Consider the following 16,232-nt stretch of genomic DNA (forward strand, 5'->3'; position numbering starts at 1 on the left):
TCTTTAACATGATCCAAAGCTAGCCCCTTAACAGGCCTATTTTCCTCATATTAGAGGAGCTATTTCTAAATATTTGCAACTTGCCTTTCTCAAACTTATAGGTCAAAGGAAAAAAAATCCAGAAAATCACATGGTGCTGGGATTTTCTTCCCAACAACCATCCATCCCTTTGGCCTTCAATTACCCAAAGAGTGCTAGGTTTATTGCCTATCAGGGTAATGGACGTGTAGATCATCTGATTTTAATTTAACTACAAATGGTAAGCTCAAAGTGGAAGACTTTAGTGGTTGGGAAAGGTCACAAAGATTTAAGGTAGGTTACAAGTCCAAACAACATGGGTCATCCCCAACTGGCTTATAGTAATTAAAGTGAAAAAGGAAGCAATGCATTCCCATGCCAACTCCCATTTCATGACACGGTTCTACATCATAATGTGCTTCCTTTAGTAGAATCATGATTCTGGATAAAGTTTCAAGTCATGAGTAAATCAAACACATTACAGCAAAAGTACAGTTATTTTATTAATAGCAACTTACGTTTTAATTTCAAACTTCATATGGGGTAATATTAGCGTTACAACATATTTCAGACCATGAAGAAAAATTTGCCCACTTCTTAAGGCTTTAGAAAAGTGTTCTGCAGCAGTGGGGAAGGCTAGATGTTATGGACTTCAACTCCCAGAATTCCCAGCAAGAGCCAGGCTGGCTGGGTATTCACAAGGGTTGGTCTGCATGCCTGGGAGATTCCAAGATTTGGAGTCACTGCTTTAGAACAATCCAATGAAGTCACAAGGCAAATTGGCTAGAACTCAGGTAAATCAGCAGTTCTCAATTTTCCCCTCAACCAAGTGCTTGAAATATACGGCGTGGTTATGGATCACTGAAAATGGTTTATTCTACAAATCAAAAGGACAAACATAACTCATATTTTAACAAATGTAATCTTGCCTTTAATGAATACACATTTTTAATAAGCAAAGGACTACAATGCCACTATAATTTTTGTCAGTTTTAGCTTTGATCCACGTCACTGTTCATCTTCCTTCTGTATTTGACTTTGAAAACAGCAAAAAATCAAAATGCCATCCCACACAGGTAAAATGCCTTGCTTATAACAGCCTCTGTTACCCTAAATGCCAGTCAAATGTAGGGCAAAGTTCAGAATACAGGCCAGACTTCATCTGTCTCAGAACAGAACAAAATTGCTCCTAGGCTTTAGTTTCAGAATCTTTGGATTATACAACAGCTGTAAAAAAAACATACCAATGAAATGATCAACAAAAACAAACATGATTGTGAAAAAAGCAGGTGTTCGGATGAGAAGGTGAATACAGAGACAGAATGGAAAAAAAACAATGTTGTCAGATAAAACACAATTCTTAACCTGTATCATTTTAACTCAGGGGTCTTCAAACTTGACAGCTTTAAGAATTGTGGACTTCAACTCCCAGAATTCCTCCTCCAGTCATGTCAGCTCTGGAATTCTGGGAGTTGAAGTCCACAAGTCTTAAACTTGCCAAGTGTGAAGACCCCTAGTTTAATTCTTTTTTTAGCTATGCCCAGATAAAATCCAAAGATGAGTATTATTTCCCCAACCCATTTTGCAAGCCAGCTAACTAGCAGTTTTCAGTGTCCAGATTTTGCACTTGTTTTTTGCCTTCAAAAACTGAAATGCCTACACTCCTTGTCTTAATCAGATTGCTAGAAAAATAGGTTCAAGGCCAGAGTGACAGCCATGGCTATTTGTCTATAGTCAGTGGATGGCTGAATGTTTACATGAAAATGAGCCAACTTCTCTTCTGTCAGATTACTTTCTTGCTTTAAGAATTTATTTCCAGCTCAATTACCATCTTAAAAATGAACTGAGTTGAGAACATTCTAATAACAGAGTATTAGTTAGATGATGTTGGATACTGCTTTCTCATATACACTCAATATATCATGCAAAAAAGTTCTACTGACTTTAATATTCTTGTTGCTCCCTTGTTCTTTATCAAATTTGGTTTTATATTTGTCACTGATTCAGCAGCATTAGGTTAAAACCCATAAGTAGTAATACAGGTAGCTAAAACCATTTCACAAACTTGTTGCTGATTTACTGTGTAGGGATTAGTCTGAAATTCTAAACAATACAATTCAACCTATTTACAAGGAACCAGATGAAGAACACTTTTCTATTGCTTTCATTAAAACTGTAAAAAAAATTTTTAATGTCTCAGCCCACTTGCATCTAAATTAGAATTCCATTGGAAAATTAGAAGGAGACTGCTTTTGCCAATCTTGCAACACACTGCATTTGCTATATTAGATTATTTATGGGGGAATTCACACAGAACCCCACCACTCCCATGCTCCAATGAAGGGAGGTTTATTTTTGGAAAAAGACACTGATTAGTTTTGCTACACCCTCTCTAATTTTGTTCTACTTGAATTTTAGAAGTGCTATTTTTTTGTTTTTCTGCTTAAATCACTAGGGGCTTTTTTCCTGCATGCTCCAAATTACTTTGCCTATAGATTAATTTTTCTAAGAGCAGACCTAACTGAAAAGAAATCCAGGTTTTACTCCCAATCATATTTTTCTATTCTCAACAGAGCTGAAACCATGACCATGCAAAAATACCTAGAAATACAGAAAGAGAGGCCACAAATTTGAAAAGTACAAAAGGTGATTTCTAAGAAAGTATATTACAATGTTAACAATGAAGCAACCATTTAGAAACAGTACTGGCTGAACTTAAAGAAGCAATGCTTCAATATAATTCTCCATTTCTCAAGACTTATTTCCTCCATTCCGTTATTCTGTGAGCATAATCAACCATCATTTCTCACTCAGTTACATATCAGAACCACACATTATTGTTCTCAACCCAAAAAGATCTGATTAAATTGCAATACATAATGTCTGCATAAATAAGGGTCTTAAATGGGATTTTCAGAATTAGTTTCTTGCAAATAAGATTCTCTGTCACAGACCTATCTGATCTTTTGTCATCTGAGCCAATTTGTTAAATCCAGACTTCATTGTAATCAAAATAACCAAGCCCCAAGAAACATTACCAGTTGCTTGTTAGCCAATTCTAGCATGGATGTTCTCTTGCTACACTTTAAAAAATTATCCATGGTACCAGAGTTGCTAGTGCATAAAAATATCTTTTCAATCAACCACTGAATATTAATTTTAAAATCAGTGTCACATTTTGACCTTTCTTTCTGGAATAGATTTTCAGAAATGTGAAATAACTAATCATGATTTACTCTGATGAACACCTCACTATTTGAAGCTATTCTGGGGAACATCCAGAATGATAGATCAGCCTCTTAAAATTTACAACATTTAAAGAAGCATCCCCAAGTCATAGTTACTAAGTGAGACCTAGAGAGATTATGGCTTGCTTTAATCAGAAAACTAACATGAAATTGCATTCAATACATAAAACATGACCCAAAAGGAACTTTGTTAATTCTGGGAAGATTGTGTGAATGAGTCGAGACTCAGTTATTTTTATCTCAGTAGTTCCCACTGTCAATTTTCCATTTAAAAGAGAGAAATTTAGGAGGCTAAAGAAAGCAACAAAGCCCTGGTCAATCACGTCACTCTTATCTTGCATGTTAATATTGCTTCTTAGGGACTTTATCATAGGCAAGTATGTTTTTGGATGTTTTTTGGAAGGATTACAAATCCTTCCTTACTCTAGAGCTGTGATGCTTCAAGACTACTCATTGAATGCAATTATGTACTGATAGTATTTACAAAGTTGTATTTCAACATACTGCTACATCAAGGGTGATTAATTCAGAAATAGATGGATAGGATAGTAGAAAAAGTGTTTTTCAGTATTTTGGGCTTTGTAAACAATTTATAAGAAAAACTTTACACAGTCTGATCTAAATAACGTTTCAGAACCAAATCTTCACAAAAGTAATTTCATGGCTATTTGGGTTGTTTTGGTTTTAAAATAGTCATTTCTTTTGAGGCATTCAACAGTTTACCCCCCTCCCCCCAAAAAATTATAAGCTCAAATCTGAGGGGGCAGGGAATCAGAATTTGGCACCTGATGAAACACTCAGCAGTGGCTGATGTTTGTTATATTATTCTCCTTTCCAAGATTAAGAAAAGTTAAACTTTCTGTGACATATGCAGATCCATCTCCAGAAATACTGGTTATAATTCCACCACGGCCACTTACAACATCAAGATATGTAAGAATCAAAATAAAATACAGAAGGCTCTTTTTCAGAAACAGTAAAAAACATCCCTGTAGTATAAGTGGCTAGTGCTTTTGTGTGAGCCATCCAGAGGTGCAACACCGATAAGCAATCATAGATTTATTGCTTTTTGTGATAAAATCAGATTTGAATGCCTAGGTTGCAAGCAACGGAACACATTACAATGATCTTTAGTATCCACAGCAACTCTTGGGTAGTATCTAATAAGATTAAAGCAGATTCCTGAAGGAACCAATTGTAAACATTGCAACTGTGCAGATTTCTCATACTTTGATTTCTAAAATTAAAAGGCAAGATTTTAGCAGTAGCAGAAAACGTAGTTTCACATTCAGTAAATTACAAGAACATCCCTTTCTTAAAAGTAAGAAACATCGGAAGAAAGATAGCAGCACATTTGTTTTTCAAAGAAAATGATGTGTGTTTCTGCCTCACTCTCTCTCCAAAAGCTCAACACAAAACAATTCCCTCCCCCTCCATTCAAAATAAAGTGCAGCACCCATAAAAAGAAGTCTTAAGAAAATTGCCGTCTTCTTCTCTTGGAAAGAAGTGTACTTGGCTTCAGTCTTAAGAGTACTATACTGTATCCATCATTTTAGCTTCTTCTTCCTCTCTGTGTACCACTAAACCCTGCAAACTGCAGCCTTGAAGCGATTCTGCATTCTGCAATAAAGAGCACACATAGATCAGAAATCAATTTCTGAAAAGCATTTAATTTAATTCTTTGCTTTGTGTTGCTGCACCTTTTCATTTCTTACACCATGGGTGGGACATGTGGACACGTCACTCAAGATTCACTGTCATTACATCTCAAATTATACTGGACTAAAGGTAGTAGATAAGCTAATTTCCACAGGGAATAGAACCCCCCCTGAGATGATCCTATCCAAATTCCTGCCTGTGATTTCCTTCCACAAGCCAGCAGGCAATGAACGAAAATAACCATTAAGGCTTCTGAATGGTTCTACACGTCTTCAATATTAGATAGCCCTTCACAAAAACAAACTGGAAAAGGAGAAATAAGCAAAAATCTCAGAAAGAGAGGGCTATCACTGCATCATTCTCCTGCTCCCTTTAGTTCTTAATCAGGGAAAATATATTCAAAAGTTGGGCCGCGTCTCAAAAAGTGCTTCCTTAACTTTGTGAATCAAGTATGAATTTCCTTCATGTATTACTGCTAAGCAAGTAACTGCTCTTTTAAAAAAAATCAACCAATTATTTTAGCACAGGAACTGATTATGTAACAGGAACTGATATGACACCCCAAGAAACTCTATCTGGAAATGCAGAGTCCAAGCAGAGATTACAATGGTCTGCACTAGACATAGGTTATGTGAGGAATTCCTCAACCAGCTGTTCTGGAAAGAGTCCTGTTCAATATTTTAATCACACACACACATTACTGAAGATGGCAGCTGGAGAGCTGTAGCTTAATTGAATCATCCAATGAACTAAACTAAACTGGGAAAAAATGCCCAGTTCGCTGTAATGGTTAGAATGGTTGGCTTCTTGCTATAATAGGCAACTTTGTAGTAGCCAGAAGCCATATTTAAAAAATAGTGGAAAATACTGCAACAGGGAGACCAGAGGTAGGAGAGATAGTGGACTAAAAGGCAGGAAGTTTTTGTAATAAATCAATGTAAACATTAGCTATTGTTCTTTTCATTCAACCTACTTGGTGAAATGATATATATTAATAACTTAACATTCAAACAAGCCTTAGCTTTCCAGCATGAGCTCTGAGAAGGAATATAGGAAAATAATAGAAAGAAGATGAGAAGTAGAGAAATTTTTTCTTGACACTCCAATAATAAACACAATTAAACAAAAGCTACCTGAGGTGCAAGTCCACCTATACAATTCAGATCATTGTGAAATAAAGGATTCTGAATAGGCATAGCTTGACAATTCTGGGATTGTGAACAAGTCCTCACTCTTGATTTGAATGCTTCCAGTTCATTTTTAAAAGCTTCCAAATAGCCTTCATCTCCTGTCTGTCAAACAAACACAAAAACAATTAAATAACCCTAAAATTTAATTTTCAATATTTTTGTGCTAAAAAGAAGACACTGCAGTCAAGCACACTAGAGTCTAATCACAGAATCTATGCTGTTCAGATAAGTATAGATTTTCAGATTTTTTTACTTTTCTTTTTGTTCTCTATGTAGTTTGTTTGTTTGTTTTACTTTGGCTAATCATAATGGAGGATTAATCAGTGACAGATGTTCAAATCCTGATGAAAGTTATTCGAACAATGTAGTTTGTAATAAGTATTCTTCTTCCCCTCCACATCATTTATCCTACAGTGCCCATAATTTTCATCAACATAGCAGTTCTGGAGGATGTAAGAATGGGATAAATTGTCACATGAAGAAAAACACCATCTACACATCTATACAATGACTCCTTTCTTTCTCAATCTTAGGATATACCATTAGACTTGCAAACTATGCAAAATCTTTACCATACCAAATGTTAGATATAGAAATATTTTAAAATACTGAGCTGTGCTCAGCTGTAATAGATAGAATTAGCCTTTCTCACTATTTTTCTTTTAACTTTTCTCTTTAATGTGTAATTGTATATTGCAAGAAAACAGTATGGATTTATTATGTGGATTTCTGTGATGTTTCATTTGCCATTTTAGCAAGACCTAGCTTGGAATTAGTGCTCTGGAATTAGTACTGGGAAGAGTTTGAAATGTTGGGCCCAAGGAAGGAGATAGAATCCTTATAGCAAAGAGCTTGCCCAACTGCCCTTTAGAGCCACATCCCCTTAGCTTAAATAAAGCTGCCAGGAAGATGTCGTGTGGATAGGTTTTAGCGGGGAGAATTTTTGAAGGGGGTTCTTCCTTATACACAACCATTTATCTGAAGTGCAACTACTTGTCTGAAATGGTATTAGAGCTTCCTGCTTCAGCAGAGGGTTGGACTAGTGGAAGACCTCCAAGGTCCCTTCCAAACCTGTTATTCCTCTGTCCCTTAAGGAGGTGTCTGCAAAATGCAGTGGCATGACACACATTACACCTGAGCTCCACAAGTTGCATATACTGCCACATGGATCCAATCCAAGGTGCTGGTTTTGACTCTTTAAGCCCTTCATGGCTTAGGGCTGGGTTGAGGGGCCACCTCCACCTCGCCTGCCTTGTCAGGTCTGGCAGAAAAGGTATACTGTGAGTCCCGCTCTGCAAAACCATTTCATCTAGTAGTGGGATCCAGGGGCCAGGTCTTTTCTGCCACAGCACCTTCCTTGTGGAGCATTATCCCTCTCCCCCACATGTGAGATTGGCCCCATCCTTGGAAGTCCCTCAAAAAAATCACGATGGTCAGCAGTCTTGGGGATCTCAAGAGAGATCTATTGAGAAGGATACATTGTTTTTCACATCACCTTGTCTTTAATAGCTTGTTATTAATAATGTTGCTTTACAGCTTTTTAAATATATTTGTTTTAATATTTTGATTTTACGATTGATTTTTAGAGTCACCTTTTAGAGTCATTTTTCTGGGAAGCTATATAAATATGATAAAATAAAAATATTTTCATAATCTCCTATGTGCAAAGCTATCAGCCAATAACTATTTTAGTTATCAGTTTCCTATGTTATGCTCAGCTCAAAAAGAGGCTAAACTAAAAGTGTATACTTAGAATGGCAGAATATACCTAGAGCAGGGGCGTCAAACTTGCAGCCCACAGGCCGGATGCGTCACGTGGTGGCCCTACCCCTGCCTGGTTTGGCAAAGGGAAAAAAGTCCTGATATGTCACGTGACACTGCCGTTATGACGTGAGTTTGAGACCCCTGCCCTAGAGCTATCAAAAATCTTCTGGCATTTTACTCATATGCACTGAATTAAAAATGAGCTAATCTACAATAATAAAATTACTACTAATTTAAATAAGGGCTAGTAATCACATTTTCAACTTCCTGAAGTCTCAGAAGACATGTTACAGAGATACATTCAGCCATTTTAAAGTTATGTCTCCAACTAATATTCTTAGTGGGGAATACATCCAATCTGACTATCTATAAATAGTAAAAGTGCTTCTCACAAAGCAAATCCCCCTCCCCCTTATAATCTTTTCAACAGGATGGACACACGTTTTTGCCACTGTATGATTCGTATTATCTGAAAATAGCATTCATATTTTCATACATAATTTAGGAAATAATCCTACATATACTTAATCTGTTAAACACAAAGCAGTATAAACAATTGGGCCCATTTACAGATGAAGAATCTTTAGAAGAGATTTGGATTGTGCTTGAGGAAAAGAGATAATGAGAATTTAAAGTCCATTTACATATATAAATTTACCATCGTTATTAATTTGCATTACAATGCCCTTTAAAACAGCTTACTCTCAACAGGTATTTGTTAAAGATTGTTACCACACAACTAAGATCAAGCAACACAACAAAACCCTATGAAACAATGTCCATGATTTGATGAGCACAGTTTTTAATGGAAGGAAGAAGCTGGACAAAAATGTAAGGTCCAACAGAAGAGGCATGATTTGGATTTCCTCTATAAAGAAATGATATCTGATGGAACCTAGGAAGTGCTGCCCTTGGCTGTCTTTTATGCTTATTTATATGATTGTATTTTCAGTTGATTTTTATTAGCCACCCAGAATTATGTTTAAGATGGGTGGGCAGTGACTGAAATAATGACAACAAAAACAGTAATAACAATAATCCCACCAAACTATTCTCTTGGCAAGGCACTTTAGCATCTGGCATTGCTTCAAAGTGGGTTCCTAAAAACTTTTTTAAATGCCCCCCTCCCCCTCCTTTCATGTTGAACAGAAAGCACCCCTCCTCACCGTAGCTCTTTGGAAAAATAGGCGAAAACATCCTCGGGGATCCACATTACAGCTCTTAGCCATTTCTATAATGAACTGCATTACTACAGCTTGATGAGCCACTTGTTCCATTAGAGCTCCTTTCTATAAAAAATAATTCAAACAATCTGTAAGAAACAATCAGTGCATAAACAGTCCTCAAACTTATGTCTACATTGGTACTGGAACATCCGTGATTCAGTGAATGGTCATTCAGTGGGCCATGCCTGATTTTATGACCTTTTTTTTACTTGTTAAAAAAAAGGTCAAATCGATGTGGTCATTAAGTGAAGCCTTTGAGCTTCCCCTATTGACTTTGCTTGTCAGAAGATCACAAATGGTGATGATATGAATTTGGAACAATGCAACCATGGTAAACACATGCACCTAAATTCTGATCATGTGACCGCTGGGATGCTGAAATGGTTATGTAAGGACCATTCGTCATATTTTTCAGCAGCTTTATAAATTCAGCCACTAAGTAAATGTATAAGTTTAGGACTATCTGTACCACATTTGCAAGCCAATAAAGCAAAAATTCAAGAAACCCATATAAAGTGGACCAAACTAAGCTATGCACTAGAAAGCTCCCTTTGATAACTAAAATATATTAACTGCCAAGAAGGTGTGATGAGAAATATAGGATTCCTATAATTATAGAATTGTAAGAATTCAATAATTCTTAGTTTTACAAATAATACTTGAAGATGTCAATACAATATTAGCTCACAGTATGTTTATAGAAAGACCTACTATAATTACACAGACCCGTATGTAAAATGTAATACTATAGGCAAATCATTATTTACAAATGAGTTGCTGTATAGAAGTAGCTCAAACAGTCTGATTCTGAAAACACATTAGACAATAGAATTATTATGACTGCAGTCATTTGTTTGCGGTCCAGAATAAAAAAATGTTCAAGGCTGATGCTTAATAAAAAGGGCCATTCAAAGCTTTTGGATGATTGTTGTAATAATGGCCAATCATTAATGTGAACCAAACACTACTTTTCAAAATGTACAAATCTATGGTTAAACATCATTTTAGCAATGTTACATACAGTAAATGATTTTAAGATTTTGGTTTAAAAACTAATTGTATTATCTATAAACTAATTATTTATAGATTATGAACAGTTATGATGCATTATATCTATTACTAAATAAATTACTTCAGAATTTGGCTTTTATATATTGATTTTATGAAGATTCAATCAGCAAGTAAGAAATCATCTTAAACATATGAGCCTTTGCAGAATATCTAATTCTCAGTGCTAAAATGAAATACAACTTTGCACTACATTAGGAAGTTAAAATATTTAAGTCCAGAAGAAAATATGACACTGAAATTAGTAAATTTCCCAATATGCAATATAGGGTAAATAGAAAATAGCTTTGTTCCAATTACATCATCGAAACACTTAAATTATACCTGTTCTGCTTCTAGATGAAAACACCATAAAAGAAGATATTTTGCTGTTTCTTCACAGACAAGGTATGGGTGATCAGAGAGAAATCTCTGACTATCAAACCATCTGCTCAACATTCCTGGAAAACAATGAGATGCAACAAGTAGTTTTCCTAAAACTGAAAAAACAGTTTTTGGTTATAACTGACTCCCATTTATGCTAGACAGGAATAAATCAGGTGTTTTGCTACTAAAACCCACCCCATAGTAATGAGAGATTAATACTTTACGTTCAGTTACTCAGAAACAGTGCATCTCAAGGAGCCTACCATGTAAAGTATTTTAGGCAAAACACTTCACTTGTTAAACTAGAAATACATTTTTACTGTACATGTAGGTCATGAAATGATTCATAAGGAAAAAACTTACCAAAATGTCTAATTTTCTCCTCATGCTTCTGCATAAATGATTTAGATGCATCATCCTCAGTTTCTTTCCGTTTCTTTTGATTAATAAAACTCTGGCAAACAAAATATACGATATACTAAAATGTTACATCTGACAGCTATTAATTAATACATTGCTTAATTATCATTGTGACTTGTCCTCAAGGTTATTTCGGACTATGTAAATCCATTTCATTTATACTAATTAAAATACACTTAGGCTCTCTAAAGTCAGTAGATGTTACTTATTTAGATTAGGGAAACTACTCTAATTATGATTATACAGCAGTCTAAATCTGAACTGAATCTTTCATTCAATCAAGGTTCATATTTTTTTCTACTAACCTCTTTGGTTCCACCTCATAATTTCCAGGATGTTAAACTATGATATGTAGTGTTTAATGTAAAACACTAGCTTATGTAGTATGTACTGAAAAATAATAATTTCTTTATGGTCTTTTAAAAAAGCTTTTTAATCTCTAAGACAGTGGCATTTTTAAATTGTACTTAATGCCCCATTTTCTCTTTCCAGCTAAACCAACTGTGCAATACTACTGATAATAGTATCAATGCAGGAAGTGGAGAAAAATGGAATTTTGGTTTCAAAGCATTCATATATCTTGCTGATTTGGAAGCAAGCTTTTCCCATGGCTCTTAGAATGTTTTCTTCACACTCTTTCTTAATTATTTTTTTTGCAGTGTTGGAGAGAAGATCCAGTAGATCTTCTGGCTAGGTAGACATTCTAGTTGATTGCAATAAAGCAATATTAAAAATTCCTACTGTAGAAGCAAGTCTAAATTTAAATACTTTCAAATTGCTAATGCCAACAGAAATAAATCATGTTAACCACTGTAATTTATACATTCCTCTCATGTATCTTGGTGTTTTGCTTCAGACCTCAATTAGCGTAGTAGTGCTCTACAAAATTACTTATAGGATTCCAAAGAAACAAAGTTTAGCAATCCAATTCTATGAAGAATTTAGGCATATCTGAAGTTGTTACTTCAGAAACTCACACACAAAGAGAACCTGAATGCAGAAATTTTTATACAATCTGGATCATTCTATACCTTGTTAAATACCTCTTTGCTAACAAAATCCATATTCCATAAATTCTGTCTCTCTTTCTGCCTTAAGACTTCTTCCTTCCGCCGCCATTCTTCTTCTCTCCATCTCAATTCATCTATTTCTGTCTGTGCTTTGGCATGTTCTTGGTCCAAGGATTCTGAATTGTGTAATGCTAAATTTCCAAGTTTTTGCTGGGCTTCTGCTAAATTCCATTTGCATTCCACAGAACTCTTTACAAATTCTTTTTGCTGTTGGCAAGCCAATTCGATTCCATCATTATAAGTCTGCAAATTAATGTCTCCATTATTATTTGGAAATAAGACAGGCAAAATTACATGAAACTTGGGGATAAATGAAGAAATGGGGATTCTTAAGAAATCGTATATGAAACAGTTACATGGTACGAATAGGTGAGACTCAGTAAAATATATGGGTGCGCTTCAATTGATCCTGCCTCTGGCCATTCTGTAAGAGTGAGTGTGTGTGAGTGTGTGAGTGTGTGTGTGTGTGTGAGAGAGAGAATATATACACTACACACTATGATCAGATTTTATTACTTCAGTAGTAAATCTGAATGTCTCACTAAATGTACTTAATTACTATGCACATATACTAATAATGGTACCATGTTACATTTTCTTTATCACATAATTAAGAATCACTCAGAAGCCTTGTACTAGTTAATATAATAAATATTTTAAACTTGCAGAATGATAGTTAGAGAAGGATGAAATTTACTTGGTTTCCTTAAATCATTTTGACAAATTGAACTTATTCCACACAGGGTTATCTTTCTTCACAGGTAGGAATTATAACAATGTTCATTAAAAATATACCATCAAGGAGTTCATACTCTATCTCATTTTAAAACATATACTTGCACTGTTTCTAAGTACAAGACAGCTAAAGATATAAAAATTAGTTCCTAGCCATGAGTGAAACAAGCTTAAATTGTCCTTAGGCTGTGTTAATAATAGTATTTTTTCCCTTAGCCCAAACACATCTGTACAATCTATAGAATTTGTTGGGAGTTGTTATCATTACCTTGAAGGGAAATCAGATTAAAGACCTGAAACAGAGACAATAGAGGACAGAGATTGCCAATGGAGACACCATATTTCACATCATATAATTTTCTGCCAATTCAAGAGAGACAGACTAACACTTAAATGCAACAGTAGGAAAGACCCTTGAATCACAATTGTGGGCTTTTCTATTTACAACTAAGTTCAATAGGACTACCTTCTAACTGTGAAAATTAGATGATAGCTTTTAAAGCAAATTTTCACTTATTTGAGCACAGATCCAGCACAAATACATACATGTAGTCCTTGACTTATAACAGTTCATTTAGTGAGCGTTCAAAGTCATAATGGCACTGAAAAAGTGACTTATGACTGTTTTTCACACTTACCATACAACCACTGCAGCATTCCCATGGTCACATGACCAAAATTCAGGTGCTTATGAACTAGCTCATACTTATGATTGTTGCAGTGTCCTGGGATCATGTGATCAGCTTTTGTGACCTTTTGACAAGCAAGGCCAATGGGGAAGCCAGATTCACTTAACCCTGTTACTAACTTGACTACAGTGATACACTTAACTGTGGCAAGAAAGATTATAAAATGGGGCAAAATTCAGTTAACAAATGTCTCACTTAGCAACAATTTTGGGCTCAATTGTGGTCATCAGCTGAGGACTACTTGTATAGCTTGGATGATACTTACTAAATGTAGCCCTCAGAGCCTACATGAGTTGAGTATGCAAACAGAAATAGAATTCAATGACACGGTTCTTTTCAGGGGCATTTATTTCAATAGATTATAGGAAAATTAATACTGATATTATATTATAATTATGATATTATATATTATATATTATATATTATATGATATTATATATTATAAATTATGATATTAAATATGATATGATATTATATTTATATAATAGCCATGTAGAACATATAGGGAGTTTTCTGTGAGACATGGATGCCCCACAAGATCGAGTTAATCTCAATCCCTCAAAAAGAAAGTTTTTTTTTTTTTCATTAAGTCTGTTAATGATAGATAGGTCAATACTGAAATACCCGAGATTACAAGGGAGGGCGATAGGAAAAGAAGGAGGGGAGGGAAGGAGGAGAGGAGGAAGGAAGGAGGGAGGGAGGGAGGAAGGAAGAAGTGGAGAAGAGAGAGGGAGGAGAGAAGGAAGAGAATGAAGTAGGGAAGGAGGAAGGAAAGAAAGGAGAGGAGGAGGAAGGAAGGAAGGAAAGGAGGGAGAGGAGGAAGGAAGGAAGGAAGGAAGGCGGGAGGATTGAAGGAAAGAAGGTTGGGGAAGTAGCCAGAGTAGAATGGGGCAGGCAGAGGGAGATTCACGTTCCACCCGCGGACAAGTCTTTTAAAGGGCCGTGCAAGAAGCGGCGTCGCGACGCACAAAGTGAAGCGTACCTGTGCATTGGGGTGCGAAAAGTCTTCAACCCGACCCGAAGGTGCCTCACGAGAACGCGGAGGCCAAAGCGCCATTCTCTCGCCGAAGCCCACCCAAAGGCGAGCCGCTCCCCCTCCTCCTCTTGGCTCGCGCCCGCTACCCGAAACCGTTGCGGACCCCGCCGGAAGCAAGAATGCAAGTCACTTCCGGCAACAACGAAGCGTCCCCTATTTATGATTTCACCGCGCTGCCTCCCTCCTCTGACTGACTCTATCGCGTGACGACCTCGGCATTGATGGGCAGGGAGGGCGTTGCTAGGAGACCGGGGGAGTGCGCTACCACGGGGGGCGCGCTTCAGTAATTTGTGAATGGCGGACCGGCTGCCAGTCATTTGTTGCCGCAAAATAAGTTTTATCTCGCTTAAAAAAATATAACAACTATACCCCGCACACCTGTGTTTGTATCGAAGATCCACGGAGTTGTTTTTTTAAAGTCACTACACGGGATTTCTGGTTTTGTTGTTGTTGCAAAACAAAAAAACACAACAAACATGTATGGCGCATCCTCTATCGGTCTTTCAGGTATTTGCGTTGCTGTTCTCCAGATGGGCTGAGCTCCCACCAACCCCAACTAGCAGCCGAGCCGACAAATTTAAAGGCTCCCGCTCGGGGAGCCTTGATGATGCTCCATTTTCCCTTTTGTTTTTGCAAGAAATACATCCGTTCCCGAGGGAGAAGGGAAAAGAGAGGAGAGGGCAAGGAAGGAGAGAAAAGAAAAGGGAAATTCTCGGCTCGTTTTAAGACCCCTGGAGTCTGGATTGCACCAAATTCGGAAGCGACGGGCCATTTAATTCAAGCAACTTTCACAATTCAGTCAATATATCCACTCCCGAAGGAGAGAGAGAGAGAGAGGGAGAGGGAGAAGAGAGAGGAAGAAAGGCAAGTAAAGAAAAAAAAAAGACAAGGACAATTCTTAGTTCGTTTTAAGACATTTGGAATCTGGATTGCAGCAAATTGGGAAGCGACGGGCCATTTCATTCAAGCAACTTGCACAATTCTGTCAATATATCCACTCGAGAGAGAGAGAGAGAGAAGAGAGAGGAAGAAAGGCAAGCAAGGAGGGAAAAGGAAAGGGAAGTTCTCAGTACATTTTAAGACTTTTGGAATCTGCATTGCAGCAAATTGGGAAGCGACGGGCCATTTCATTCAAGCAACTTTCCCAACTTGGGCCTGCATGTAACAACAGATTGAGTTGAAATCCCTGAACTGTCCACATTGGAAGCCTGCACCACTACTCCGTGCAAAGGAGCTCGATCGGGGCTGGCGATCCCCTTTCCCGAAGGAAGGCTCAGCGAGGAGAAACTTTCAGCGCGCCAAAAGAGCAGCCGCGAAGCGCGAATCTTGCCCAACCGAAGTCGCATCCCCAACGCGACCGGGGATCGTCCCGTTTCTCCCCCCCACCTTCCACGCCTGAAGTTGCGAGGCGACCCGGCCGCTCCCGCCTGAAGCCTCCCCGAGGCCCCCCCCCCTCCTCCTCCTCCTCGGCTGGACAACTGGAACGTTGGCGTCTCCAGGGTGACGCGACGCTTTTCCCTGCTACGAGACAGGTGTCGTGGCCGAGCCCCCCCTCCCCCACCTTTTTCGCGCCGAGACCTCGGGCGGAAGGAGAGAGCTGGTTGGGGATGCCGCTGAAAGTAGTGGTGGAGCTGCAGATCCATGCGGTGAGAGGGGCTCGGAGCCAGCAAGGGGGAATCTTGCAAAGGTTGCTGGAGCGGGAAATGTTTGCAGCGCCCCCGCCACCAATCCCAAAGTGGGAAA

At 37.5% G+C, this 16,232-nt stretch overlaps 2 protein-coding genes and 1 long non-coding RNA gene across 5 annotated transcripts in view; 2 read left to right on the forward strand and 1 right to left on the reverse strand.

The window, feature by feature from the left end:
• Positions 1 to 496: 496 nt before the first annotated feature.
• CDC37L1 (cell division cycle 37 like 1, HSP90 cochaperone) lies at positions 497 to 15,160 on the reverse strand. Its single transcript, XM_026675768.2, has 7 exons — positions 14,436 to 15,160; positions 11,991 to 12,272; positions 10,903 to 10,993; positions 10,498 to 10,613; positions 9,046 to 9,168; positions 6,059 to 6,217; positions 497 to 4,886 (listed from the first exon to the last, which is right to left on the reverse strand). Exons 1-7 carry the CDS (start codon positions 14,508 to 14,510, stop codon positions 4,800 to 4,802), a joined length of 933 nt encoding a protein of 310 aa, XP_026531553.1. The 5' UTR covers positions 14,511 to 15,160; the 3' UTR covers positions 497 to 4,799.
• LOC148132462 (uncharacterized) lies at positions 10,511 to 11,779 on the forward strand. The gene is made up of 2 exons (XR_015748025.1): positions 10,511 to 10,560; positions 11,619 to 11,779. It is a non-coding gene; the product is annotated as an uncharacterized LOC148132462 (long non-coding RNA).
• Positions 15,161 to 15,788: 628 nt separating the features above from the next.
• SPATA6L (spermatogenesis associated 6 like) overlaps positions 15,789 to 16,232 on the forward strand; it is a 36,542-nt gene continuing 36,098 nt past the window's right edge. Inside the window, exon 1 of one of the 3 annotated variants that reach the window (XM_026675755.2) lies at positions 15,789 to 16,135. In XM_026675755.2, coding sequence (XP_026531540.1) covers positions 16,097 to 16,135 — 39 coding nt within the window. In that variant the 5' untranslated portion in view covers positions 15,789 to 16,096. The remainder of the gene's footprint in view (positions 16,136 to 16,232) is intronic. The other 2 variants (XM_087957761.1, XM_087957762.1) reach the window with 2 other exon arrangements.

Source organism: Notechis scutatus, chromosome 2, assembly GCF_049901735.1.
Source record: "Notechis scutatus isolate UNSWTSFEM ecotype Mainland chromosome 2, rNotScu1.2, whole genome shotgun sequence".
NCBI lineage: Eukaryota > Metazoa > Chordata > Lepidosauria > Squamata > Elapidae > Notechis > Notechis scutatus.

Excerpts from the sequence above, each read along its gene's own strand:
- CDC37L1 (XM_026675768.2), bottom strand. The coding sequence starts at position 14,510 with ATGGCGCTTTGGCCTCCGCGTTCTCGTGAGGCACCTTCGGGTCGGGTT. Across the intron at positions 10,994-11,990 it reads GCAAAGAGGTATTTAACAAG|AGTTTTATTAATCAAAAGAA; the intron begins GTATAGAATGAT and ends TTTGTTTGCCAG. Across the intron at positions 6,218-9,045 it reads TATTTTTCCAAAGAGCTACG|ACAGGAGATGAAGGCTATTT; the intron begins GTGAGGAGGGGT and ends TTTGTTTGACAG.